Source organism: Anomaloglossus baeobatrachus, chromosome 8 (genome assembly GCF_048569485.1).
Source record: "Anomaloglossus baeobatrachus isolate aAnoBae1 chromosome 8, aAnoBae1.hap1, whole genome shotgun sequence".
Classification (NCBI taxonomy): domain Eukaryota; kingdom Metazoa; phylum Chordata; class Amphibia; order Anura; family Aromobatidae; genus Anomaloglossus; species Anomaloglossus baeobatrachus.
In genome coordinates this window covers 136,718,887-136,744,744 of record NC_134360.1, presented here as the reverse complement: position 1 = coordinate 136,744,744, position 25,858 = coordinate 136,718,887, and the positions used below count along the sequence as shown (strand labels likewise).

Below are 25,858 nucleotides of genomic sequence, written 5' to 3'. Positions count from 1 at the left end.
AGCCTGACCGCTATGAACGGACTGAAAAGATTAAAAAGTTTCCAGTCTGTGTAAAAAAGCTACCTGCAGTCTGGGATAAGAAGCTTTGCCAACAATGTACGGACCAGATTATTAGGGCTGAACAACCGTCCCTGGTAGACGAACTACGGTCCATGATGAAGCAGGAGATTCAGGCCTCACTAGCCTCCCTCCCTGCTCCTGGCCCCTCTTCCCCAAAGAAAAGGAAACTCCAGTCAGCTCCGTCTGATCATGAGGATGCTGATTCCGCCTCGGAGGGTCCCGATGAAGGTTCTTCCTCCGAGAGGTCTGACCAGTCCTTCCTTTTTCCCTCAGAAGATTTGGGGGATCTTATTGGGGCGGTTCGGAGTACTATGGGGTTAGAGGAAGTGCAGTCTCTTCCCTCTATCCAGGATGAAATGTTTGCTGGCCTGAAAACCGTCAAACAATTAGGGTTTCCGGTTCATGCCAATATTCTGGATATTGTCTCTCAGGAATGGGAATTTCCTGAGAAGCGTTTCCGGAGTGACCCCAGACGCCGGTTTCCTCTGGAAACTTCTGGGTTACATTGGGAGGTCCCCAAAGTAGATGTACAGGTGGCTAGGGTAGCTAAACAAACGGTGCTTCCCTTTGAAGATACTTCCCAACTTAGAGATCAGATGGATAGGAAGGTAGAGGCCCTCATGAAGCGATCCTGGGAGGCATCATCTTCTACCATTCAGGCCAACATTGCCTCCACTTGTGTGTCCCGGTCCCTACTTAGGTGGTTAGACCTGTTGGAGGCTCATATTTCCCAGGGTACCCCTCGGGATGAGTTGCTGGAATCCCTTCCCTTACTTAGGAAGGCTACCAGTTTTTTGGCAGATACCTCGGTGGAATCAGTCCGCCTGGCGGCCAGGACCTCGGTTCCATCTAACTCTGCCAGACGTGCCCTCTGGCTTAAGGCCTGGAGTGGAGACTCCACCTCCAAAATGAGACTTTGCTCCCTTCCGTTTAAAGGGGATTTGGTGTTTGGGCCTGCCCTGGATGATATTCTGGACAAGGCGAATGATCGTAAGGCCTTGCCTGATCCTAGACCCCCCAGGAAGCGGTCCTTTCGTCCCTCGCTGCCTCAGGCCTCCCAGCCCAGAGGGAAAGGGAAGGCGGGCCGGTGGAGCTATCCTAAGGGTAGAGGGAGAAACATCCTCATCCCTCCCCATCAACAACGTCCTCAGCAGGACAAACAGTGACTCTGCTCGGGTGGGGGGACGACTCTCGGCGTTTCTTCCCCAGTGGCGGTCCATCACCTCCTGCCAATGGGTTCTGAAGATCATCTCAGAGGGTCTCTTAATAGAATTAATCTCCCCCCCTCTTCCGGGTCTCCGAGTCACGGCTCTGGCGTCGCAGGGTTCCCAGGCTCTACTGTACGCAAAGATTCAGGAGCTACTGCACTCGGGGGTCGTTTCCCCAGTCCCGAGTCAGGAAGAAGGGATAGGCCACTACTCCCATCTCTTCCTTGTCAGAAAGCCGTCTGGCGACGTCCGGATTATCATCAATCTACGGCGTCTCAACCGGCAGGTCAGGTACCGGCGGTTCAAGATGGAGTCCGTGAAATCGGCTATTCCCCTGATAGGTCTGCACCACCAGATGGCCTCCATAGATCTGAAGGACGCCTACTTCCATGTGCCCATCCATCCGTGTCACAGGCAATACCTCAAGTTTGCGGTTCTACACTGGGAGGAACTGCTTCATTTCCAATTCAATCTACTTCCCTTCGGGATCTCCTCGGCTCCAAGGATCTTTTCAAAGATCATGGCAGAGGTGGTCGCCTTTATACGATTGCAGGGTATCTGTCTGGTTCCAGATTTGGACGACTTTCTTCTCGTAGCTCCCTCCGCTCAGACCCTCCGGAGCCATGTGGAGAAGTCTTTAGGAATCCTTCGGTCCTTGGGATGGATCCCCAATCTCAAAAAATCACAGTTGCACCCCTCCTCCACTCGGCAGTTTCTCGGAGTGCTGCTGGACTCCGACAGGCAGGCATCCTTTCTCCCGGAGGGCCACAGAGTGACCCTGCTAGCCAAAATCTCAAAGCTTCGCCGTCAGGCTCGCCCGACCCTTCGGGCGGCTGTGTCGGCTCTGGGTTCTATGACGTCCTGCATTCCCTCAGTCAGGTGGGCTCAGGCCCATTCTCTGTGTCTCCAGGATCATATCCTGGCACATTGGGACAGACTCCCGTCTTCCCTGAACAGGCGGTTTCGCCTCTTGGGGACCGTCTCCTCATCCCTTTTCTGGTGGCTGCGGCCCAACAACCTGCAGGTGGGGGTTGCCTGGACTCAGACGCCCCTGGTTACACTGACAACCGATGCCAGCCTGCGGGGATGGGGTGCTATGGTGGCAAACGCCCCATTTCAGGGGGTCTGGAGTCCTTATGTCAGCTCCCAATCCTCCAACTACCGGGAGCTCAGGGCGGTCAGGGAAGCCCTCCTTGCGGCTCAGGATCTCGTCCGGGACTCTCACGTCCTGGTCTACTCGGACAATGTCACCACAGTGGCACATCCCCGCCATCAGGGCAGTACACGATCGGGCGCCCTGAAGTCTGTGTCTTCCCGGATCTTCCACTGGGCAGAACAGTCCCTGCTATCCCTTTCTGCAGTCCATCTAAATGGCTCCCTAAACCTTCAGGCAGATTTCCTGAGTCGTCGGGATGTTCATCCGGGGGAATGGAGTCTGGATCAAGCGGTGTTCTGCTCTCTGGTGGCAAGGTGGGGTACTCCAGAGGTGGACCTCTTTGCTTCAGCGGAAAATTGCAAGGTCGCAACATTTTTCTCCCTGAACCCTCGGGACAAGGCATTGGGGGTGGACGCCTTCTGCCACGATTGGTCCTTTTGCCTCGCCTACGCTTTCCCCCCACTTCCTCTTCTCGCACGGACCCTGAGGAAGATCAGAGACGACGGAGCCACAACTATCCTGGTAGCCCCTCTGTGGCCTCAGAGGAGTTGGTACAGCCTGATCCTGACGCTCGGGATAGACGGACCGGTCCTCCTGGGTTCCGACCCCAGTTTACTATCCCAGGGTCTGATTTTCCATCCGGATCCCCAGAAACTCAAATTGGCTGCCTGGCTTCTGAGGCCCGGGCACTGAGGGCCCAGGGCCTTTCTGACAGGGTTGTGGCTACTCTACAGAAGAACCGTAAACCAGTGACTAATAGTATTTACAATAAAATCTGGATGAAATTTTCCTCCTGGTGTGGTTCTCGGCCTCCTGACCCGCTCCGGCCTAACGTTGCGCAGATTCTAGACTTCCTCCAGAGTGGATTAGACCTGGGCCTTCGGCCTAGCACCCTGAAGGTTCAGGTCTCGGCACTCAGTGCAGTCTTTGACACGGCTCTGGCGGATCATCGCTGGATCCGCCGTTTCTTTGTGTCCGCTAGTAGACTCTGTCCGCGTCAGAGGGTCCTGACGCCTCGCTGGGATCTCAATGTGGTCCTTACCGGACTGTCTCAGTCACCCTTTGAGCCGCTGTCCTCCTGTAACATCCGTTCTCTTTGTCACAAGACTGCCTTTCTTGTGGCTATTACGTCTGCTCGTAGAGTCGGGGAACTTCAAGCATTGTCTATTCGGGAGCCTTACCTGACCGTCAGAGATGACAGCATTGTCTTTCAGCTGGACCCTTCCTTCCTTCCCAAGGTGGTTTCGGATTTTCATCGTTCTCAGTCCATCATCCTGCCTTCCTTCTGTCAGCATCCTAGGACTCCGGGTGAGGAAGTGTTTCATTCTTTGGACGTTCGTCGGACAGTGTTGCACTACCTGGATGTTACTGCACCTTGGCGTCTTGATCATAACCTATTCATCCAGCCCTTTGGTCGAAATAAGGGCAGGAAGGTGGCTAAGAGTACCGTCGCCAACTGGATTGTGCGGGCCATTAGAGACGCCTACCTCGCTCAGCATCTCTCTCCGCCTACCGGATTCACGGCGCACTCCACCAGGGCTACCTCTGCCTCCTGGGCTGAACGGACAGGGGCTTCTCCTGAGCAGATCTGCAAGGCGGCTACGTGGTCTTCCCTCCATACTTTCACGAAGCATTATCGTTTGGATCTGGATTCCAACAGGGATTTGGCTTTTGGCAGGAAGGTCCTGCAGGCTGTGGTCCCCCCCCTAGGTATCAATTCGTTGGTATTCCTCCTATGCTGTCGTGAAAGGGACTAGAGAAATAAGAATTATTCTTACCGTTAATTCAGTTTCTAGGACCTTCCACGACAGCAGGTAATTCCCTCCCTTATCCTCGATATTCCTGGATGTGTTTGTACTTCTCATATGCTATGGGTTCTTTGTAAGACACTGGCTATGGCAGGTGGGAGGGTCCTTTTAAACCTCTTGTGCTTCCTGTCCCAATTAGGGCGTGGAGAGACAACCTCCTATGCTGTCGTGGAAGGTCCTAGAAACCGAATTAACGGTAAGAATAATTCTTATATTCGCAATAATAGCAACTATATGGACATCCCATAGACTTACATTGCGCATCGAATATTCGCATAGTGGCGAACTCTTTGTCAGATATTCGCGAAGCCGAATATTGCCGAATATTTGTGATGTTCGATCATCCCTATTATTTTTCAATGCAAAAAAAAAAATGCAGCATGAAAATGAGTTTTCATCCACTGTAGACTTTACCTGTTGACATCTCCACTTGTGAACTAGTCTCATCCTGAATTGTAGCCTGTTTTATATCTGAAGACCACATTGACTATTCTGATTACTAAGGAACTGAAGTCTCCCAGCATTCCTTAATAACAGCAAGGGGTTATCTGTGAATAGAAATGCATTATTAAACTGTTGCTAAACATTCTGTCATTTCATTGGGTGACACAGGAATCATGGGTTAATATGCTGCCACTTGGAAGCTGACCCTAAGGCTATGTGCCCACAGGAGCTTGCTCCTGCGGATTTTGCTCGCAAAACCTGCGGATTTATCTGGATTTTCCAGATAAATCCGCAGGTTTCAGCATGTACACACACTCCCCATGTTATCCTATGGGACATGGGGAGAGTCTTTGTCCACGTTGCAGAATGTGCGGCTGTGGAATATGCTGCGGATGTCCCGAAGCCGCACATAACTGCATGTCAATTATTCCTGCGGATTTACCTGCGGAAATCCCGGCGCTCCATTATGGAGATAGAGGCTTACCTGCCTTGATAGCAGACCCCGTTACTTTCTTCCGGTGCAGAGGACGTCACGGCAGTGGAGCTAAGAGCAGGAAGCAGGAGGTGGGCAGGGCCTGCACGAGCTCCAGTCATGTGACAGCCAGAGCTAGTTCAGGCCCACCCACCTTCTCCTGCACAGTGACAGTGCAGACGCTGACGGCCGGACAGTGAAGTGCTGCGTGATGGAGGTAAGTATGAACCCCCGATCACTCCAGCACTTGTTCTGCATTGAGGATGCAGTGCCGAAGCCATGGTATTGTATCCTCAATGCAGAATGACCGCAGCATATCCGCAGGACATTCCGCAATAAAACCGCAGCATGGAAACAGACAAAGTTGTGCTGCGGTTTTCTAGGAGCTCCTGCGGAATGTCCTATAGATATAACCGCAGGACACTTTGCCCGTGGGCACATAGCCTAAGCATAGCCGAACCCCATTCATCTTATGAAAAAGCTGACTTCTCCCCACCGGACTACACCTGTGCAGCTAATGACCATATATTTAATTTAACTTGGTGTTATTCAGAGGCAGACATGGGTCTGAGTAGCAAATCTGTCTTAGCTTTGATTAGGCAAGTTATGATCTAGCCTTTCTTTGTCGCTCCATTGGGAGACCCAGACAATTGGGTGTATAGCTATGCCTCCGGAGGCCACACAAAGTATTACACTAAAAGTGTAAAGCCCCTCCCCTTCTGCCTATACACCCCCCGTGCTCACGGGCTCCTCAGTTTTTATGCTTTGTGCGAAGGAGGGAGACATCCACGCATAGCTCCACAGCTTAGTCAGCAGCAGCTGCTGACTAGGTCGGATGGAAGAAAAGAGGGCCCATAACAGGGCCCCCAGCATGCTCCCTTCTCACCCCACTCTGGTCGGCGGTGTTGTTAAGGTTGAGGTACCCATTGCGGGTACACAGGCAGGAGCCACATGCTGTTTTCCTTCCCCATCCCTTAATGGGCTCTGGGTGAAGTGGGACCCGGATCGGTCTCCAGGCACTGGGACCGTGCTCCCTCCGCAGCCCCTGGGAATCTGCTGGATAGGAGCCGGGTATCGTCAGGGACAAGGCCCTGCTACTGTGAGGTACTCTGTGTCCCCGTGGGGACAGCGCATGGAGCGCTGGTGCCACACACATTGCAGCACTGCTGGGTGTGTTAGTGCGCCGGGGACTATCGCGCATGGAGCGCTTGTGCCATACACTTTCCAGCACTGCTGGGTGTGTTAGTGCGCCGGGCATGGAGCGCGTGGGCCAGACACTTTCCAGCACTGCTGGAGGTGTTAGTGCGCCGGGGGACTACCGCGCGGCCGCGCTTATTGCCGGCCGCGCTTATAACTTTAGTCCCCGGCTTCTGCGGCCTAGTGTCGTTTATTCCCGCCCACAGGCCTGCCAGTCAGGGGAAGGGCGGGACGCTGCACAGATCGTCAGCGCCGAGGGCAGAAGCATACATTTGTATCCTCCTCCCTCCTCACTCAGTACACTGGGGCACTAGATTCCCGCACTTTTCTTGGGCACGCCCACGGTCCCCTCCTCCCCACAGAACGCCGGCAGCCATTCCTGTCAGCGATTCAGACGCTGGAGAGGAGAGACAACACAGGGAGACCCAGGCAGGGAATCTGGTGATCACACAACCGCTCTCAGCGGTCGGTAAGCAGCACCTCTGGTGCTGGCCCCACTGAGTACCGAAGTGTATATATATATATATATATATAGGCTTACGGCCCCTGTGGCACTTACTCAGCCGGAGCCTCTGCTACAGGTGGCCCAGGTGGAACCACCTGCTACCACTGTCCAGGTGACAGGGACGGAGTTTGCAGCCTTTGCTGACAAACTGTCTGAGAGTATGGATAAATGGTCTGCTAAAATACTGGAAGCATTGCAGTCCAGACCGGTGATTCAGGCCCTGGGCACTGTCCAATCCTTGACCCCTGGTCCCCCTCATTTGGAACAGCAAAATGCCCCTGGGGTAACCCATAGGTCACAGGGTGAGGTCTCTGACACGGACCGCAGTCCCAGGCCGCCCAAGCGGGGTCGCTGGGAAATTCCCTCCACTTCATCACACTGTTCAGGGTCCCAGCAGGGGGACTCTCTGGAGGATGAAGCGGAGGTATCAGATCAGGATTCTGATCCTGAAGCCGCTCTCAACCTAGATACACCTGAAGGTGACGCAGTAGTGAATGACCTTATAGCGACCATCAATCAGGTGTTGGATATTTCTCCCCCAGCTCCCCCAATTGAGGAGTCTGCTTCTCAGGAGATATTCCGTTTCAGATTTCCAAAGCGTACATTAAATATGTTTCTGGATCACTCTGACTTCAGAGAGGCAATCCAGAAAAACCGAGACTGTCCAGACAAGCGTTTTTCCAAGCGCCTTAAGGACACACGTTATCCCTTCCCCCCCGAGGTTGTTAAGGGCTGGACTCAGTGTCCTAAGGTGGATCCTCCAATCTCCAGACTGGCGGCTAGATCCATAGTTGCAGTGGAAGATGGGGCTTCACTCAAAGATGCCACTGACAGACAGATGGAACTATGGTTGAAATCCATCTATGAAGCTATAGGCGCGTCTTTTGCTCCAGCATTCGCAGCCGTATGGGCGCTCCAAGCTATCTCAGCTTGTCAGGCGCAGATTAATGCAGTAACACGTACATCTGCCCCGCAAGTGGTGTCCTTAACCAATCAGGCGTCGGCGTTTGCGTCCTACGCCATTAATGCTATCCTGGACTCGGCGAGCCGTACGGCGGTGGCATCCGCCAATTCGGTGGTACTCCGCAGGGCCATGTGGCTACGTGAATGGAAGGCAGACTCTGCTTCCAAAAAGTTCTTAACCGGTTTGCCATTGTCTGGCGACCGCTTGTTTGGTGAGCGATTGGATGAAATCATTAAACAATCCAAGGGAAAGGATTCATCCTTACCCCAGTCCAAACCAAACAGACCTCAACCACGGAAGGTACAATCGAGGTTTCGGTCCTTTCGGACCGCGGGCAGGTCTCAATTTTCCTCGTCCAAAAGGACTCAGAAAGGTCAGAGGAACTCCGATGCATGGCGGTCTAAGTCACGTCCTAAAAAGACCGCCGGAGGAACCGCTCCCAAAGCGGCCTCCTCATGACTTTCGGCCTCCTCAAACCGCATCCTCGGTCGGTGGCAGGCTCTCCCGCTTTTGCGACACCTGGCTGCCACAAGTAAAAGACCGATGGGTGAGAGACATTCTATCTCACGGTTACAGGATAGAGTTCAGCTCTCGTCCTCCGATACGTTTCTTCAGAACATCTCCGCCCCCCGACAGAGCCGAGGCTCTTATGCAGGCGGTGGGCACCCTGAAGGCGGAAGGAGTGGTGATCCCTGTTCCTCTTCAGCAACGGGGTCACGGTTTTTACTCCAACTTGTTCGTGGTGCCAAAAAAGGACGGATCCTTCCGTCCCGTTCTGGACCTAAAACTGCTCAACAAGCATGTGAAAACCAGGCGGTTCCGGATGGAATCGCTCCGCTCCGTCATCGCCTCAATGTCCAAAGGAGATTTCCTGGCATCAATAGACATCAAAGATGCTTATCTCCACGTACCGATTGCACCAGAGCATCAGCGCTTCCTGCGCTTCGCCATAGGGGATGAACACCTTCAGTTCGTGGCACTGCCTTTTGGCCTGGCAACAGCCCCACGGGTCTTCACCAAGGTCATGGCAACAGTGGTGGCAATCCTACACTCTCAGGGACACTCGGTGATCCCTTACTTAGACGATCTCCTTGTCAAGGCACCCTCTCAAGGGGCATGCCAACACAGCCTGAACATTGCTCTGGAAACTCTCCAGAGTTTCGGGTGGATCATCAATTTTCCAAAGTCAAATCTGACACCGGCCCAATCACTGACATATCTTGGCATGGAGTTTCATACTCTCTCAGCGATAGTGAAGCTTCCGCTGAACAAACAGCGTTCACTACAGACAGGGGTGCAATCTCTCCTTCATGGTCAGTCACACCCCCTGAGGCGCCTCATGCACTTCCTAGGGAAGATGGTGGCAGCAATGGAGGCAGTTCCTTTTGCGCAGTTTCATCTGCGCCCACTTCAATGGGACATTCTCCGCAAATGGGACAGGAAGTCGACGTCCCTCGACAGGAACGTCTCCCTTTCTCGGGCAGCCAAAGCTTCCCTTCAGTGGTGGCTCATCCCCACTTCTCTGTCGAAGGGGAAATCCTTCCTGCCCCCATCCTGGGCGGTGGTCACGACGGACGCGAGCCTGTCAGGGTGGGGAGCGGTCTTTCTCCACCACAGGGCTCAGGGGACTTGGACTCAGACAGAGTCCTCCCTTCAGATCAATGTTCTAGAGATAAAGGGCAGTGTATCTTGCCCTAAAGGCGTTCCAGCCGTGGCTGCAAGGCAAGCAGATCCGAATTCAGTCGGACAACTCCACAGCGGTGGCATACATCAACCACCAAGGCGGAACACGCAGTCGGCAAGCCTTCCAGGAAGTCCGGCGGATTCTGCTATGGGTGGAAGCCACAGCCTCCACCATATCCGCAGTTCACATCCCGGGCGTAGAAAACTGGGAAGCAGACTTTCTCAGTCGCCAGGGCATGGACGCAGGGGAATGGTCCCTTCACCCGGACGTGTTTCAGGAGATCTGTTGCCGCTGGAGCATGCCGGACGTCGACCTAATGGCGTCCCGGCACAACAACAAGGTCCCGACATTCATGGCACGGTCTCAAGATCACAGAGCTCTGGCGGCAGACGCCTTAGTTCAGGATTGGTCGCAGTTTCAACTCCCTTATGTGTTCCCTCCTCTGGCACTGTTGCCCAGAGTGTTACGCAAGATCAGGGCCGACTGCCGCCGCGCCATCCTCGTCGCTCCAGACTGGCCGAGGAGGTCGTGGTACCCGGATCTGTGGCATCTCACGGTCGGCCAACCGTGGGCACTACCAGACCGACCAGACTTGCTGTCTCAAGGGCCGTTTTTCCATCTGAATTCTGCGGCCCTCAACCTGACTGTGTGGCCATTGAGTCCTGGATCCTAGCGTCTTCAGGATTATCTCAAGAGGTCATTGCCACTATGAGACAGGCTAGGAAACCAACGTCAGCCAAGATCTACCACAGGACGTGGAGGATATTCTTATCTTGGTGCTCTGATCAGGGTTTTTCTCCCTGGCCATTTGCCTTGCCCACTTTTCTGTCCTTCCTTCAATCCGGATTGGAAAAGGGTTTGTCGCTCGGCTCCCTTAAGGGACAAGTCTCTGCGCTTTCTGTCTTTTTTCAGAAGCGCCTAGCCAGACTTCCACAGGTACGCACGTTCCTGCAGGGGGTTTGTCACATCGTCCCTCCTTACAAGCGTCCGTTAGAACCCTGGGATCTGAACAGGGTGCTGATGGTTCTTCAGAAACCACCGTTCGAGCCAATGAGGGATATCTCTCTCTCATGCCTTTCGCAGAAGGTGGTTTTCCTAGTAGCAGTCACTTCACTTCGGAGAGTGTCTGAGCTAGCAGCGCTGTCATGCAAAGCCCCCTTCCTGGTGTTTCACCAGGACAAGGTGGTTCTGCGTCCGGTTCCGGACTTTCTCCCTAAGGTGGTATCCCCCTTTCATCTCAATCAGGATATCTCCTTACCCTCTTTTTGTCCTCATCCAGTTCACCAATGTGAAAAGGATTTGCACTTGTTAGATCTGGTGAGAGCACGCAGATTCTACATTTCTCGTACGGCGCCTCTGCGCCGCTCGGATGCACTCTTTGTCCTTGTCGCTGGCCAGCGTAAAGGGACACAAGCTTCCAAATCAACCCTGGCTCGGTGGATCAAGGAACCAATTCTCGAGGCTTATCGTTCCTCGGGGCTTCCGGTTCCCTCAGGGCTGAAGGCCCATTCTACCAGGGCCGTGGGAGCGTCCTGGGCCTTGCGGCACCAGGCTACGGCTCAGCAGGTGTGTCAGGCGGCTACCTGGTCGAGCCTGCACACTTTCACAAAAGACTATCAGGTGCATACCTATGCTTCGGCAGATGCCAGCCTAGGTAGGCGAGTCCTTCAGGCGGCGGTTGCCCACCTGTAGGACGGAGCCGGTTGCGGCTCTATTATGAGGTATTATTTACCCACCCAGGGACTGCTTTTGGACGTCCCAATTGTCTGGGTCTCCCAATGGAGCGACAAAGAAGAAGGGAATTTTGTTTACTTACCGTAAATTCCTTTTCTTCTAGCTCCAATTGGGAGACCCAGCACCCGCCCCTGTTTTTTGTGTACACATGTTGTTCATGTTGAATGGTTTCAGTTCTCCGATATTCCTTCGGATTGAATTTACTTTAAACCAATTTATAATTTTTTCCTCCTTCTTGCTTTTGCACCAAAACTGAGGAGCCCGTGAGCACGGGGGGTGTATAGGCAGAAGGGGAGGGGCTTTACACTTTTAGTGTAATACTTTGTGTGGCCTCCGGAGGCATAGCTATACACCCAATTGTCTGGGTCTCCCAATTGGAGCTAGAAGAAAAGGAATTTACGGTAAGTAAACAAAATTCCCTTCTTTTCTCAGTCCTTGTTGGCTGAGTTAGAGAATACTAGCAGTGTTTCAGTCTTTTTACCCGGCCAGGTACGTGAAAATTCAAGTGTTATGGCTTTTTTTTTGTGTTGCATGGGCGCTGGCGGCGTTTGAAGTTTTTACGTCTCTGATGACCTCCCAGATGCCTACTTCCTCCACATTTGATGAAAGGTCAGGGTGGAGGTCTGGGCTCCTCTACATTCTAGAGGAACCTAGGTCTTTCTCTATGGGCAGGATTCTTTTTCCCCAGTAGGGGCGATCTATTTAGGTGACTAAAAAGCTTAGGCTTTGGACAGCGTACAAAGAAAAAAACTACAGAACAACCTACTTATACTCTGGCTCATTTTTTTTGTATTTTGTAGATTATCAAATGTGTGTTTCTGCTGCATGTAATTCACACTTAGTATGTCAATACCTGGAAGTTTCAAAACAAAGTAGTTTTAATTAAAATGTGACACCAAACAGTGATAAACAAAACAATGAAGCAATGGAAAAATCACAAGTCTACGCAATGGAAATTCTGCAGCATCAAAAACCTCAACAAACACTGATCTTATGGACGTAACCTTAGTATTTGTTAATTTTGAAACTTAAAGTGAACCAATCACCAGGATTTTCGTATATAAGGTAAAGCCAGTGCTATACATCAGGCTGATTCTCAACATACCTGTAGTGGTCAGCTTGGATGTTTAGGTTTTGAAATCCAAGAAAGTGAAGTTTATAAAATTAGCAAATTTTATAAACTTCACTTCCTTAGATTTCAAAACCTAAACATCCGAGCTGACCACTACAGGTATGTTGAGAATCAGTGCCAGTATAGCACTGGCTTTAGCTTATATACGAAAATTCTGATGATTGGTTCCATTTAAAATTGGAAACACAAAATCCAGTATGTGTGACCCTTTTCAATCATCTTCCGCTTGTAGCAATATTCAAGTCTAAAAAACAATCACAGGATGACTCCACACCAAATTTTGCTTGGATAAAGGTGTAATTGTTCTGCATTGTGTTTGCTTACAGACAACACAGTTCACAGAGCTGGATGACAGTAACTTTGAATGGTCTTGTCCGAATACACAAATTCTCTTTCGTAATGATCCTTTATATGCTCAAAGCATCAGGGAACCCTTAAAAAATGTGGTTGACAAGAACTGTCCTCGTACTACTTCAAGAATGTAAGTTTTTGTGTATATTTCATAGGTGTATTTAGTATTTTCTGTAATAGCTGTGGTTTTTGTAATCCTATTGTGTCTTTAGCATTTTTTCAATTGATTTGCACTGATCTCATTTATGACCGCATTTTCTAGCTATTAAAGGGAATCTGTCTGCAAGGCTTTGCTACTTCATCTGAGAGCTTCATTATGTAGACAAAGAAACCCTGAATCCAACAATATATCACTTAGTTTACTGTTTGCAGCCGTTCTGACACTGAGTTTTTACATTAGCAATGCAAGACAGTTGAGAAAGCTGCCCCTGCCCACATCTGGCTCTGTATGTGCAGCTCATCACAGGACGCAAGAGTTTCAGATTACCAGGCACAAGGCAATGTAGTCCCAGCCAGGATAAGATCATGGGGCTAAAATAATTATTGCACGTAAGCAACAGGCAGTTTGATAACACACTTCTCTGAAATCATTTTAACGCCTACAGCATGCTGTTCTCAGATTACATAGCAAATACCTTCTGACAGATTCCCTTTAAATTCAATGGAAAGCTATGTGAAGAGATATATATGCCAGGGGTTTCAATTAAGAAACCATGATTGGCGTGGAGGGCCGAACCAATAGTCTGAAATTAATTCTGCTTTGATATTAACAATAATTATTATTTTATATTGTATCAGTTAATAGTGAGCAGAATTAAAGTATGCTAACATCCCCTTATTTCCAGCATGAGCCCTCACACAACCCCCTATATACAGTATGAGCCCAATCACAGCCCTCCCTATATACAGCTTAAGCCCTCACATAGCTCCCTGCATACAGGATGAGACCTCGCAAAGCCTACCCTATACACAGCATGAGCCTTCACACAGCCCTCCTATGTACAGCATGAGCCTTCACATAGCTCCCTATATACAGGATGAGCCCTCACACTGCCCCTATATACAGTGTGAGCCCCCCAATAGCCCTTCTATATACAGTATGAGCCCTCACATTCTCCTAAATACACTGAGCTCTCACATAGCTTCCTAAATATAGTATGAGCCCCCACAGAGCCTCCTAAATACAGTATGAGCCTTCTAAATACAGTATGAGGCCCCACAGAGCCTTCTAAATACAGTACGAGCCCCTATATACAGTGAGCCCCCACGTGCCCCCTTTATATACAGTATGAGCCTCCCACACAGCCCCTCTATATACAGTATGAGCCCCCACACTGCCCCTCTATATACAGTATGAACCCCCACACGGCCCCTCTATATACAGTATGAGCCCCCACAGAGCCTCTTGTATACATGCAAACATCCCATACATATGGAAAAAAAACCCAAAACAAAATACCACATATACTCCTTGCTCCCCATTCCCTTGTCGCTCTGCTCTGGTCTCCAGTGCATTGATGCTCTGTACAGCACATGGGATGATATGATGTCATCGCATCTGCTGTGCCTAATACTGATTGGTGGAAGGAAGGAACCAGCGGCACTGTTCTCCACCAATGTTAAACACCGCTGTTTGCATACTGATGATGTAAATAGCGGTGACGTAGGGTGGCTGACAGCGGCGGAAGAGGGTATGGGGCGGACCACTGTTTTCAGCCCTTCTTGGTCCATAGGATGAGTTAGGACAGCCAGAAGATCGGATGTGTCCCACGGGCTGCGCATTGCCCAGTTCTAGCGTATGCTAAATCCTGATTTGTCCGATCAATACAGATCAAATTTTACAGCAGCTTGTCATGTATGACCATTACCAAATATTCTGCTTCTCCTGAATTTGCAACCGCAAGAAACGCATCAAAATATTTTTGCGTAATGAAGTCTGGTTTGTATCTCTGTAGTATGAGGTCATGGGTCTCTTTGGCTGTTTTCAATAGAATCCTACACTAGGACACGATTTCTAAACCACAAGCCACAGTCTTTAAGCTGATGTTCTTGCGGATCAGTACCCCAAGATTTATTTTAAGGTGCTGGCAGTCTGCCTGCTTTTACAGCTTGATTGCCAGAAAGCAAAGCACATTGTCGCATCCACACCACAATTGCAGAATGAAGTAACAATGAGGCCACTTACTAGTATTTGTAGATGTTGCCTTGTTCTGAAATGCATTTTATACCATGCTGCTTGTTCAATTTTGCATAAAACATCTATTTATAGGTGTTCTCATATTCGTAAATTGTAAAATGCTTGTATAAACGAGCAACTTTGCAATTTAACTCTAAAAATCTTTCCATTCTCAAGAAGAGAAGGCTTTTCAATTTCATAGTTTACATTTTGCTGTTTATCTGCCATTTCTGCAGTCCTATTAGCATTACTAGTCAAAGAGCATGCACTTGCAAGCGCTGCTGTGGATCTGGCTGGATTGTTGGTTCTAGATGGTCTTCGTGTTTCTGCACTTCCCCCGATGCAGCAGAGACAAAGCAGTGTCTGCTGGCTGTATTGAGTAATGCACAGTTCTGGTCAGCGGCTCAGTCCTGCCTCCAGACTGTCAATGTTCAGGAGCTTGCTTTCTCTTGACAAACAAGAAGCCGGCAGGTATAAAAGAATAAACTTGACAACCCCCATTTCAATGCTTTATAAAAATGACAAAACTAATTCTGAACTAATTTATTAGGGATGATCTCTCCAGCAATGGGAACAGGCCACCATTACGTGCCAGGGATTTTATGGCTAGTAACCCTGAACATTTGGATATCCTGAAAAAGATGGGTGTGAGTCTGATTCATTTGAAAGATGGCAGAGTTCAGCTTGTCCAACATGCCAATCAGGTAAGATTGTCCTTTACAAATGTTTCTTTTGCAATTTATTAGATCTGTAGTGTTGTTCCCAAAATTGCAAGTTAAGGCCAATCATTGGGAAAGGAGATTCCCAGAAATCCTGTGGACAGGGTTCTGAGGAGCCCATCTTAAGTTGAGTACTTGCCTCAACTGCATTCATTGACTATGGGCCTGTCTGAGAAGTGAAATAGAGCGCTCTCGCCTATTCTGTACAGTCCTATAGACCATTAATGGAGCGGGGGTTGATTATGTACAGCCTTAAGCTGGGTTCACACATATCGACAACGACATCGCTGTTACGTCACCATTTTCTGTGACGCGACAGCCACCTTGTATGTCGCTGTTATGATCGCTGCTTAGCTGTCAAACACAGCAGAAGCAGCAGCGATCATAACGTCGCTACATGTGCAGAGAGCAGGGAGCCACGCACACCGCTTAGCGCTGGCTCCCCGCTCTCCTAGCTACAGTACACCTCGGGTTAATTACCCGATGTGTACTGCAGCTACATGTGCAGAGAGCAGGAGCTGGCAGCGTGAGAGCGGCGGAGGCTGGTAAAGAAGGTAAATATCAGGTAACCACCTTGGTTACCCGATGTTTACCCTGGTTACAGCTTACCGCAGCTGCCAGATGCCGGCTCCTGCTCTCTGCTCGCTTCATTTCGTCACTCTCTCGCTTTCACACACAGCGATCTGTGCGTCACAGCGGGAGAGCAACAATAAAAAAAACGAACCAGGGCTGTGTGTAACGAGCAGCGATCTCACAGCAGGGGCCAGATCGCTGCTCAGTGTCACACACCGCGAGATCACTAATGAGGTCACTGCTGCGTCACAAAAACCGTGACTCAGCAGCGATCTCAGCAGCGATCTCGCTGTGTGTGAAGCACCCCTTACTTCATTTAGCACTGGGCTCAGGAAAGACTCGTTCTCTGGATTACAAATCTCCGTTCTCTATCTTGGTTATCAGTGCATGATAACCTGCTGTTTTGAGTATGTCAATGAGAAATTGTGTAAATTATGGCTTTATGTTTTAAAACATTTCTGCTTTACACCATATTTGAGACACATGTCTCTGCCATATGTGCAAATGGTCAGTACAGCAGGCTGTGTGTATTGTGTGGCAGCTAAAATAATGAATGTCATCTGTTAAGAGAAAAGGTGATAAAAAAAGGTTCACTCTTCCAGAGATCAGGGAGTATCAGCCTCGTGTGTGTGTGTGTGTGTGTGTGTGTGTGTGTGTGTACTGCTGGTGTGCCCCTATCTAGCATACACTGCCTGAAACTTTCTGAAACACTCACAACCCAGCAGGTAAACCTCCAAATCCATGAAAATGGAGTAAAAAGCAATATCGCTGAATTAACAGTACGTAAAGCGTAACCGGTCATTTTAATTTTTATTTCATAAATTATTAGTGCACATGAAAACAATGGCTTTGTAATATATCTCATCAGACAAATCTGCTTTCCTCTCTCCCAGAATTGATCATTATCAAAATTCTTAATTCTGAGGTAAAATCTGTATTCATTAAAGACCTTCATAGTACTGAGATGACAACCGTTACGCATGAGATTCTATGTAGATAGAAATGGTATGAGGGAGTAGAGCTCTTGCTCCTCCCTCTGGCGCCTCTTGCTCCTCCCTCTGGCGCCGCTCGCTCCTCCCTCTGGCTCCTCCCCCTGCCTGTGGCTCCTTCCATTAGCGCCTCCCTCTGGCTCCTGCCATGAAGAGTAAGGTACGTGCAGCATTGTTGCTCATTAATTAGCATGTTGGTACACCCACAGGAGCGTGCTAGCATAATAAGTGGGCCGACTAGCCAAGGGATGTAACGCCCTTGTGAATAGTCAATGGCCTCATTAGCATATAAGAAACTATCTTTAGATATACTGCACCTGCACATTAAACCCAACTGCTGGGAGGAAAATAACTTTTTATTCCTCATAGCAGCATTTAGGTTTCATTCACATAGGTAGTGCGGGTTCAGTCACCGCTCTGTGAATCTAACGTATCGGCCCTTACTGCGCCCTGCACATGAACAGCTGCTGATCATTAGAACCAGCTGTCAGTGTTCAGGGTGCAGTTACAGCCACCTCTCTATACACCAAGTGGTGACTGAACCCGCGCCAGAGCCACCCCAATGAATAAAACCCGTACACTGCCAGGAGGACTAAGGTTCATTTTCCCCTCACCCATGACAGCACCACGTGAGAGAGAGGGATCCGCCCAGCGAGGACAGGAAACCATTCTGAAATAAAAGGGCGGTACCTCTCCCCTTCGTCAGTTGGTTTCCTGTCCTTGATGGGAGACCTTGTTCTGGAATACGGCGGTTGAAGTAAGAAGTTTGAAGTACAGAAGCTGTATTTACCCAGCCCCGTCCGGTGTCCGGAAAAGCAGGGTGAGTCCTGCGGCGCCGTTCTTCGGGGCTGGAAGCGCCGTCCACCAGCCCTTAGGGAACCTGGTGTCCGTGCGGGGGTGTGCGGCAGGGCCCATCTGGGGTTCCGGACCGCCGCTCCGTCCTCCCCCCTTGCGCTCCCCTGCTGCCTAGGACTTCCGAACGAAGCGCACTCTGGGACGCGCGCAAGGCATGCAGGGTACAGGAGGCGTGCTTGCGTGACGTCTCCTGAAGAGGATGGCGGAGCCCATGCAGCAGCACCGGCAGTGTTTCAGGGCAGACGCCCGCCATCTGGACACCGCTGGGGGCATTGAAACGGGGGGGGGGCACCTTATGGGACCGGAAGGTGGAGGAGCAGCACGGGTGCTCGTGCCTACATCCCAGGATGGCTTCAGAAAGGCAGCAGCACTCTCTGGAGCGACAGCAGCATAGCCGTATGAACAGTCACCGTTCTAAGTGAAACAGACCTGCCCGGCCTCAATAGCCAGAAGGGCAAATCCTCTTGTGGCTCCACGACTTCTGCGGGACCTGTGGATGTTCCGACGAAGCCTCCATGACCGGTACCCTTGATCTCCTTTGGTAGGTGAGTGATCTTCGTGAATGTCATCTGCATCATTAGGTGGCTCCTAAAATCCATACGGAGTGTCCCCTGTGCAGAGAGCCGATATGGCCTGCGGGCCGTGTGTCGGAGACCCCTTGTGTGGGCCATAGATGGCAATGTCTCTGCTTCGATCTATGGATTGCTGCATGCGAGTTACAAATGTGTCTATGTTGTCAGGTAGTGACCACCAATATGGTAAATGGTCGCTATATGTCGCAGTGGAGAAGGTCGCTGCGATATTAACCTGAAGAGGTTGCTATGGGACTTGTAGCTCCACAAAGGCTTCTTTCTGCATATATGGGCCAGGTTCCCTTTAATAAGCCCAGTGTGCTGGGCAGGTGTGGAGAATCACAGTCCTCCACCTGTGGGTGTGTCCAGAGACTCAGTGTGTGTTCTGCAGAGAGTGTGAGAGCAGAGCTGGGAGCTCTGGGTGTATCAGCCTGTATGGAGGCTGAACACGGGGCTCTGGAATTCAGTCTGGGTTTAGGCTGGAAGTAGTGTGCAAGCCAGGCTGGATAGTGCTGTGGCTACTGGACCAAGGTTCTCCTTGAGTGGAGAGACAGACAGGAGTCTGCAGAGTGTCTCTGGGTTCTTGGAAGGAGCCGCAGCAAGTGTTGTTCCCTGGCAGGAGCCAGTGTGTACAGGCGCCACACTTCCAATAGAGACCGTATTGGACTGGAAGCCCAAGGTATGTGGTTGTGCTATGTTTTTGCCTTAAGCCGGGAGAGGCCTGTTATGTTTACTGTTTGCCGTTTATGACAAGTTTTTCATAAACTGCTGGAATTTTTTATGAAGATACTGTGTCGTCCTGTGACCTTGCCTATGCCTACCTGAGCTACTCCTCACAATGTATTGCTCTATGGTTGGTAGCAGCCCCTTCCTTTGTGACAATTCAGCAGCGGCAGCCTCCACGGTTGGCAACAACACCCCTATGACATACAGCATAAGTTGGGGTCCATGCCTACAGAATGACATGTACACAGTGACAGCTCTGTCGTAACAGCTGTCACTTACAGTGGGGCTTGTTCCTATCTGTTACTGCACTCACTCTCCAGGTCCCATGTGCACGCTCCTGTATGCACGCACTTGTGGGAAAAATCTGCAGGAATTCTGAAGCCAGCTATTGCCAAATCCCTGCACGGCCCGTGATTTTCAGGATCTGGCTACAAACTATTGTAGATCAGCTGAAGGATAAAACTCCTCGGGAGTATATCTTTTTCTAAACTTACCACTGCTGCAGGGGGCAGCGGCATTCTTGCAGAGTCGTCAGCCGATGCGATCAGGCTGGGAGCCCGTTGTGCTAGGTTGTCTTATCTGGCCGGAATGGCATTGTTGAAGGGCTGTCCCATATGCCTGCAAACCAAGCATGAATTATGTTCAGGGCCGTATGTCGCTCTGCTCCTTTTAGTAAACAGCTGGAAGATGCGTTGGAGACCGTATCCGACGCCAAGCAGCCCTTCCAAAGGTTATCCCTTTTGTTCCAGCAGAGTAGATACTCAAGGTGTCGGAATAGGCCCTGGGGGCACTCTGCCATGCCATCATGTCTCTAAGACACGCTATATCCCTGCGGGGCACTATGATGTTGTGCTTGCCAGCGGCTCCATGGGGCCTGTTCCACTCCAGGGCTCTCCAATGGCAAATCCTGTCTGCCAAACAAAAAAAAAAAAGGAAAGCCCTTAGGAAGATATTTCGAAGGGGACGTCATTCTCTCCTTGCCAGTCAAGACTTCCCTGCTTCGGTGGACCTCTATAGGCAACCTGTCTGTGGGGTTCCTGGCTATCTCGGCATCTGAAGGTGGTCACTGCTGATGCCAGCCGGTACGGCTGGGGATGCTCGCCTCCAGGTGCAGATATCCCTGGGCTGGTCTCAGCGCAGGAAGCAGCACAGCCATCACGCCTCCTGACGCTAGGGTCTGAAGAACGGGCACTAACTTCCCTTTGCCCCCCCCTCCAGTGTCAGCTCGTTCGGTTGCTGATGGTCACTCAGTCTACCGTCTCCTTCCTGATACGCTGGGGTAGGGGCACGATCCCCATCCCTCATTCTGGCATCTTACGGTCTTTACTGGGCGGGACAGAATCCCCCTCGGCTCTACACTTCTCTGGATTCTAAATGCCAATGTTTGTTTCATGGTCTCGTGGTACGCTTGTGGCCTTGGATGTGTGAGCTTGTGGGTTTGAATTCCGATGGGCCATTCCTGTAGTTGGCAGCTTACCTCAGGCGCCATCAACCGCGGCAAGGGGAATGATCCCTGAATCCGCGGATCTTTTCAACGGTAGTGGAGAATACCACGGAGGGACCTGTTTCCTCCAGGCTAAACTGGCATATAGACCTCTTGTTCCATGTTCCTAGCTGTCAAGCCCTTGCGGTGAATGCACTTCCATTCCATGGACCTTCGGAATAGCCTATGACCTTCCCCCTGTTGTCATGGTCTCAATGGTTCTCCAAGAGCTCGGGGAAGCTCGGGCGAGGGTCCTTCCCCTCGCCCCTTTCTGGCCCAAGGGGCCATGGCTCTCTCTCTCCTGAGGACATCGTCTGTCCCGGATCCTGGTGTTCTGCCGGGGATTCCGGACCTGTTAGTGCAGTTACCTGTGTTCCTCGTGCAGGAAATGTTTTGGGTTTTTTTTCATTTCACAGCTTAGAACTTGAGAGGTTGTTGCTGATGCGCAAGGGTTCTCCTCTGACCCGGTCTCCTCCTTGCGGAAGAGCCAAAAACCGGTTACCACTACACTCTATGTGAGAGGGTGGCAAAAGTTCCCCGCCTTTGCAAATGGTCCCTTGGGTATGAGTTCCTATTCCATGCAAATTGGCATTCTTGCAGACGGGGTTGCTCTAGGATTCTCAGTGTACACTCTAGGGCAGGGGTGGGGAACCTCCGGCCCGCGGGCCGCATGCGGCCCGCGGGCCGCATGCGGCCCGCCAAGACCTTTTATGCGGCCCCCGGGCACATTCCCGGGGGTGGCAGTGCTCGGCCACTGCTGTGATCTTATCGGGCGCCGGCCCTTTAAGGCTTCACAGGCACTGCTAGCGCGCACCAATGAGCTCTTTCCCTGGCAGGTGCCAGCATGCTCAGCACAGACTTTGTGGGCGGGTTTAGTCCCACAGCAGCTTCATCGTTTCCTGCATTGTGCCTGCCGCCCGCTCTACACCCCTTGTCCCGTGCAGCGTGCCTCAGTGCTGTTGCTCCCTGCCCCTTCTCCGGTGCAGCTCCACGTGCTGTGTGCTGCCCGCTCCCTGCCCCTTCTCCGGAGCAGCTCCACGTCCTGTGTGCTGCCGCTCCCCGGCGCTGTGTGCCGCCCGCTTTCTGCTTCTTCTCCGGTGCAGCGTGCAGCTCCATGTGCTGTTTGCTGCCCGCTCTCTGTCCCTTGTCCGGTGCAGCATGCCCCCTGCAGTGCTGTGTGCAGACTCCCCAGCGATGTGGATCACCCCCACTGTTGAGTTATCTCCAGTGCTCCTTACCACCCCAAGTGCAGTGTACCCCCTAGTGAAGTCTGTGCTCTGCAAGTTCTGTCTGTGCCTCCCAGTCTCCTAGTGATGTCTGTGTGCCCCCCTCCTTAGTGATGTCTGTGTGCCCCCCCCTTAGTGATGTCTCTGTGCCCCCCCCCTTAGTGATGTCCCTGTGCCCCCCCCCTTAGTGATGTCTCTGTGCCCCCACCCCTTAGTGATGTCTCTGTGCCCCCCCCTTAGTGATGTCTCTGTGCCCCCCCCTTAGTGATGTCTCTGGGCCCCCCCCCTTAGTGATGTCTCTGGGCCCCCCCCCCTTAGTGATGTCTCTGGGCCCCCCCCCCCTTAGTGATGTCTCTTTGCCCCCCCCCCCTTAGTGATGTCTCTGGGCCCCCCCCCCTTAGTGATGTCTCTGGGCCCCCCCCCCCTTAGTGATGTCTCTGTGCCCCCCCCCTTAGTGATGTCTCTGTGCCCCCCCCCTTAGTGATGTCTCTGTGCCCCCCCCTTAGTGATGTCCGTGCTCCCCCTAGTGCTCTGTGCCCCCCCTAGTGCTCTGTGCCCCCCCTAGTGCTCTGTGCCCCCCCTAGTGCTCTGTGCCCCCCCTAGTGATGTGTGTGCCCCACAGCAATGCTTATGCCTCCCTGTGACCTAGTAATGTGTGTTCCCCAGCATCTCCTGTTATGTATATGCTCCCAGCCCCTCCTGTCATGGATATGCCTCAGTGTCTCCTGTGATGTGTATGCCCCAACCCCTCCTGTGATATATACATCACACACTGGGGTATATACATCACATTGGAGATGCTGGGGCTGGGGGCATATACCTCTCAGGAGGGGCTGGGGGCATATACCTCTCAGGAGGGGCTGGGGGCATATACCTCTCAGGAGGGGCTGGGGGCATATACCTCTCAGGAGGGGCTGAAAGCATATACATCACAGGAGGGAGCATATACATGTCCCCAGCCCCTTGTGTGATGTATGTGCCCCCAGTGTCTTCTGTGATGTAGGTGTCTCTTGTGATGTATATACAGCAGTCCCAGCGTCTCCTATGTGATGTATATACAGCAGACCCAGCGTCTCCTATGTGATGTATATACAGCAGACCCAGCGTCTCCTATGTGATGTATATGCCAATAGCCCCTTCAGTGATGTATGTGTCTCCTGTGATTTATATACACCAGTCCCTGTGTCTGTTGTGTGATGTATATAGTCTACCTATCTTATTATCACAAAGAGTTGCCTGCGCTCCAGACCGAGACAAACCTGGAAAAGATAGAAGCAACATAAGTATCACCGAACATCACAGCCGCACCAAACAGAAGCCGCTCCGGTCACCACAATAGGGGTGAGTTAATTAACTGTTTGACCAAATATAGTTGGTTCATTTTCACATTGATAATTTTGTGCGGCCCCCGAAGGTTGGCAGAAATTTCCAAATGGCCCCCGGCAGCAAAAAGGTTCCCCACCCCTGCTCTAGGGGTTCCTGTTCTGCCCTGGGAACCTTATACATTGGAAAACTGGCAGCAGACCGGTGGGTTCAAGGTTATTGGGTTTGTGAATTCATGCCTGACAGTTCCACCGGGGGATCAAATTAGGGTTGGACGCCCTCACGAGTCCTCCCTTTGAACCTATTGCCAAAAAAAAAAAAATCTCCCTGACATTGGAAATGATTTTGCTCTGGGCCTTGGCGTTCGCTCGCAGAATTAGTGCTTACACGCCTTCTCGGTAGTACGGCCCTACGCTCAGTTGTTCAACGATAGGCCAGGTCAGGTGTTAATAGGACCCTTTCTCCCAATGGTCGCCTCTCGATTCCATAGCACGCAGGGTATAATCCTCCCTCCTTTTGCGGCCATCCTACAAATACAGGGGTAAAACAGATTCATACGTAGGAGGTTCATAGGGCCCTGCTTCTCTACATCTCAGTGACACATAGTGTGGGGAAAACAGTCCTTTTTCATAGCCCTCTCTGTAGTAGGAAAAGTCTGTGGGTGTGAAACTGCACTATCTCTAGGTGGATTAGGGAGGCCATTGCTTAGCCTACTCATCTAGTGGGGCTGCCTTCCCTGAGGGCTTAAGGGCCCTTTCCACCGGTGCGGTATCGCCCTCCGGGGCTGAGAAGACGCAGGTATCTATTGACCGGATTTGTAGGACCGCTACCTGGTCTTCACATTCTCCTTTTTCTTCCGTCACTATCGGTTGGATCTATCCTCCTCGGCTGATCTCTCAATTTGTAGAAGGGTGCGTGAGGCGTTGGTCCCTCCCTAATACGTTATTCTCTGGAAATCTCTCACGTGGTGCTGTCATGGGTGAGGGGAAAACACCTCGGTTACTTACCGGTAGCCGTTTTTTCCAGAACCCATGACAGCACCCATATAATCCCTCCCTTTTCACTCTTAGTGTGCACTATTCTGGGTGTGCATGTGTGTGTTATAGTTTGTGATAGAGTTAAGTTCTAACGTTTGTTGGAGGTCCTCTCAATTCTCGGTAATCAACTGACGAAGGGGAGAGGTACCGCCCTTTTATTTCAGAATGGTTTCCTGTCCTCACTGGGCGGATCCCTCTCTCTCACGTGGTGCTGTCATGGGTTCTGGAAAAAACGGCTACCGGTAAGTAACAGAGGTGTTTCCTCCTGGCAGCAGGATTCAATATGTGGGCACTGGGAATAATTCAAAAATATTAACTTGCAGATATGAGGTTAATCTGCAGGTTAATAGCATTTTCACACTTGACAGGTTCCCAAATCATGTTATTTATTAAATGGGTTGCCTATTCGAATTCCATAAACCTGCAGTCACTAACTAACTCACATCATACGCATTGTGCTCTGTGAGGATACGCCAGTGTCAGACCCAGGATAGGCTTTCCCGGTACCTCAAGTATGCGATATGCAGACTCCCAGCCTCACTCAATACACTTCTAGTGAGTCTGCAGTCATATAGAGTGACATCTAGACTGAAGACTTGTGGATTCAGATCGGACAACTCCTTTAATATTGCAACAAAATAAAGTTTCGGGTTTAAAAATGATACTTTATTAAATACATTTAAAGACATTTAAAAACTTTTAAAGAAATGCATAGATGCCGTATTTGTGCGGATTATAAGACGCACTTTTCCTCCCAAAAATTTGGGAGGAAAATGAGGGGTGCATTTTAAAATCCGAATATAGCTTACCGGGGCGGTGGTGGAGAGGAGTCACTGGAGGCAGGACAATATTGTGCTGCTCTGTGCGGCGCCCGACGTGGCTCTGTGCGATGCCCGGCGTGGTTCTGTGCGGGTGCTGACACGCCTCTGTGCTGCGGCCAGCGCAGATCTGTGGGGTAGCCGGAGTGGCTCTGTGCGATGCCCGGCGTGGTTCTGTGCGGGTGCTGACACGCCTCTGTGCTGCGGCCAGCGCAGATCTGTGGGGTAGCCGGAGTGGCTCTGTGCGGCGGCCGGTGCGGATCTGTGGGGCGGCCGGCGCGGCTCTGTGCTGTGGCCGGAGCGGCTCTATGCCGCGGCCAGCGCAGATCTGTGGGGTAGCCGGCGCAGCTCTGTGGGGCCCGGCGAGGTTCTGAGCGGCCGCTTGGTGCTGCCCAGAGAGGCTCTGTGTGTTGTTGCTCAAGATATCAGCGGTAATTTCTTCTAATAATGGCGCCCTTAGTCAGCGCATGCGCAAATGAGCTCTCAGCTCAAGCTCCCATTTGCGCAAGCGCTGACTGCGGCCGCCATTTCCTTGAAGCCAGCACCGCAGACATATTCAGAATAGCGAGCACTAGCACACAGCAGCGCCGGCTGCCCCAGCACACAGCAGCGCCGGCCACTCCAGCGCAGCTCCGCAGTGAGCATC

At 51.3% G+C, this 25,858-nt stretch overlaps 1 protein-coding gene across 2 annotated transcripts in view; it reads left to right on the top strand.

The window, feature by feature from the left end:
* Nucleotides 1-25,858, top strand: part of EDEM3 (ER degradation enhancing alpha-mannosidase like protein 3) — a 181,345-nt gene that overhangs the window by 115,379 nt on the left and 40,108 nt on the right. For both annotated transcript variants that reach the window (XM_075322020.1, XM_075322019.1), the window contains exons 15-16: nucleotides 12,691-12,845; nucleotides 15,442-15,595. In XM_075322020.1, coding sequence (XP_075178135.1) covers nucleotides 12,691-12,845; nucleotides 15,442-15,595 — 309 coding nt within the window. The remainder of the gene's footprint in view (nucleotides 1-12,690; nucleotides 12,846-15,441; nucleotides 15,596-25,858) is intronic.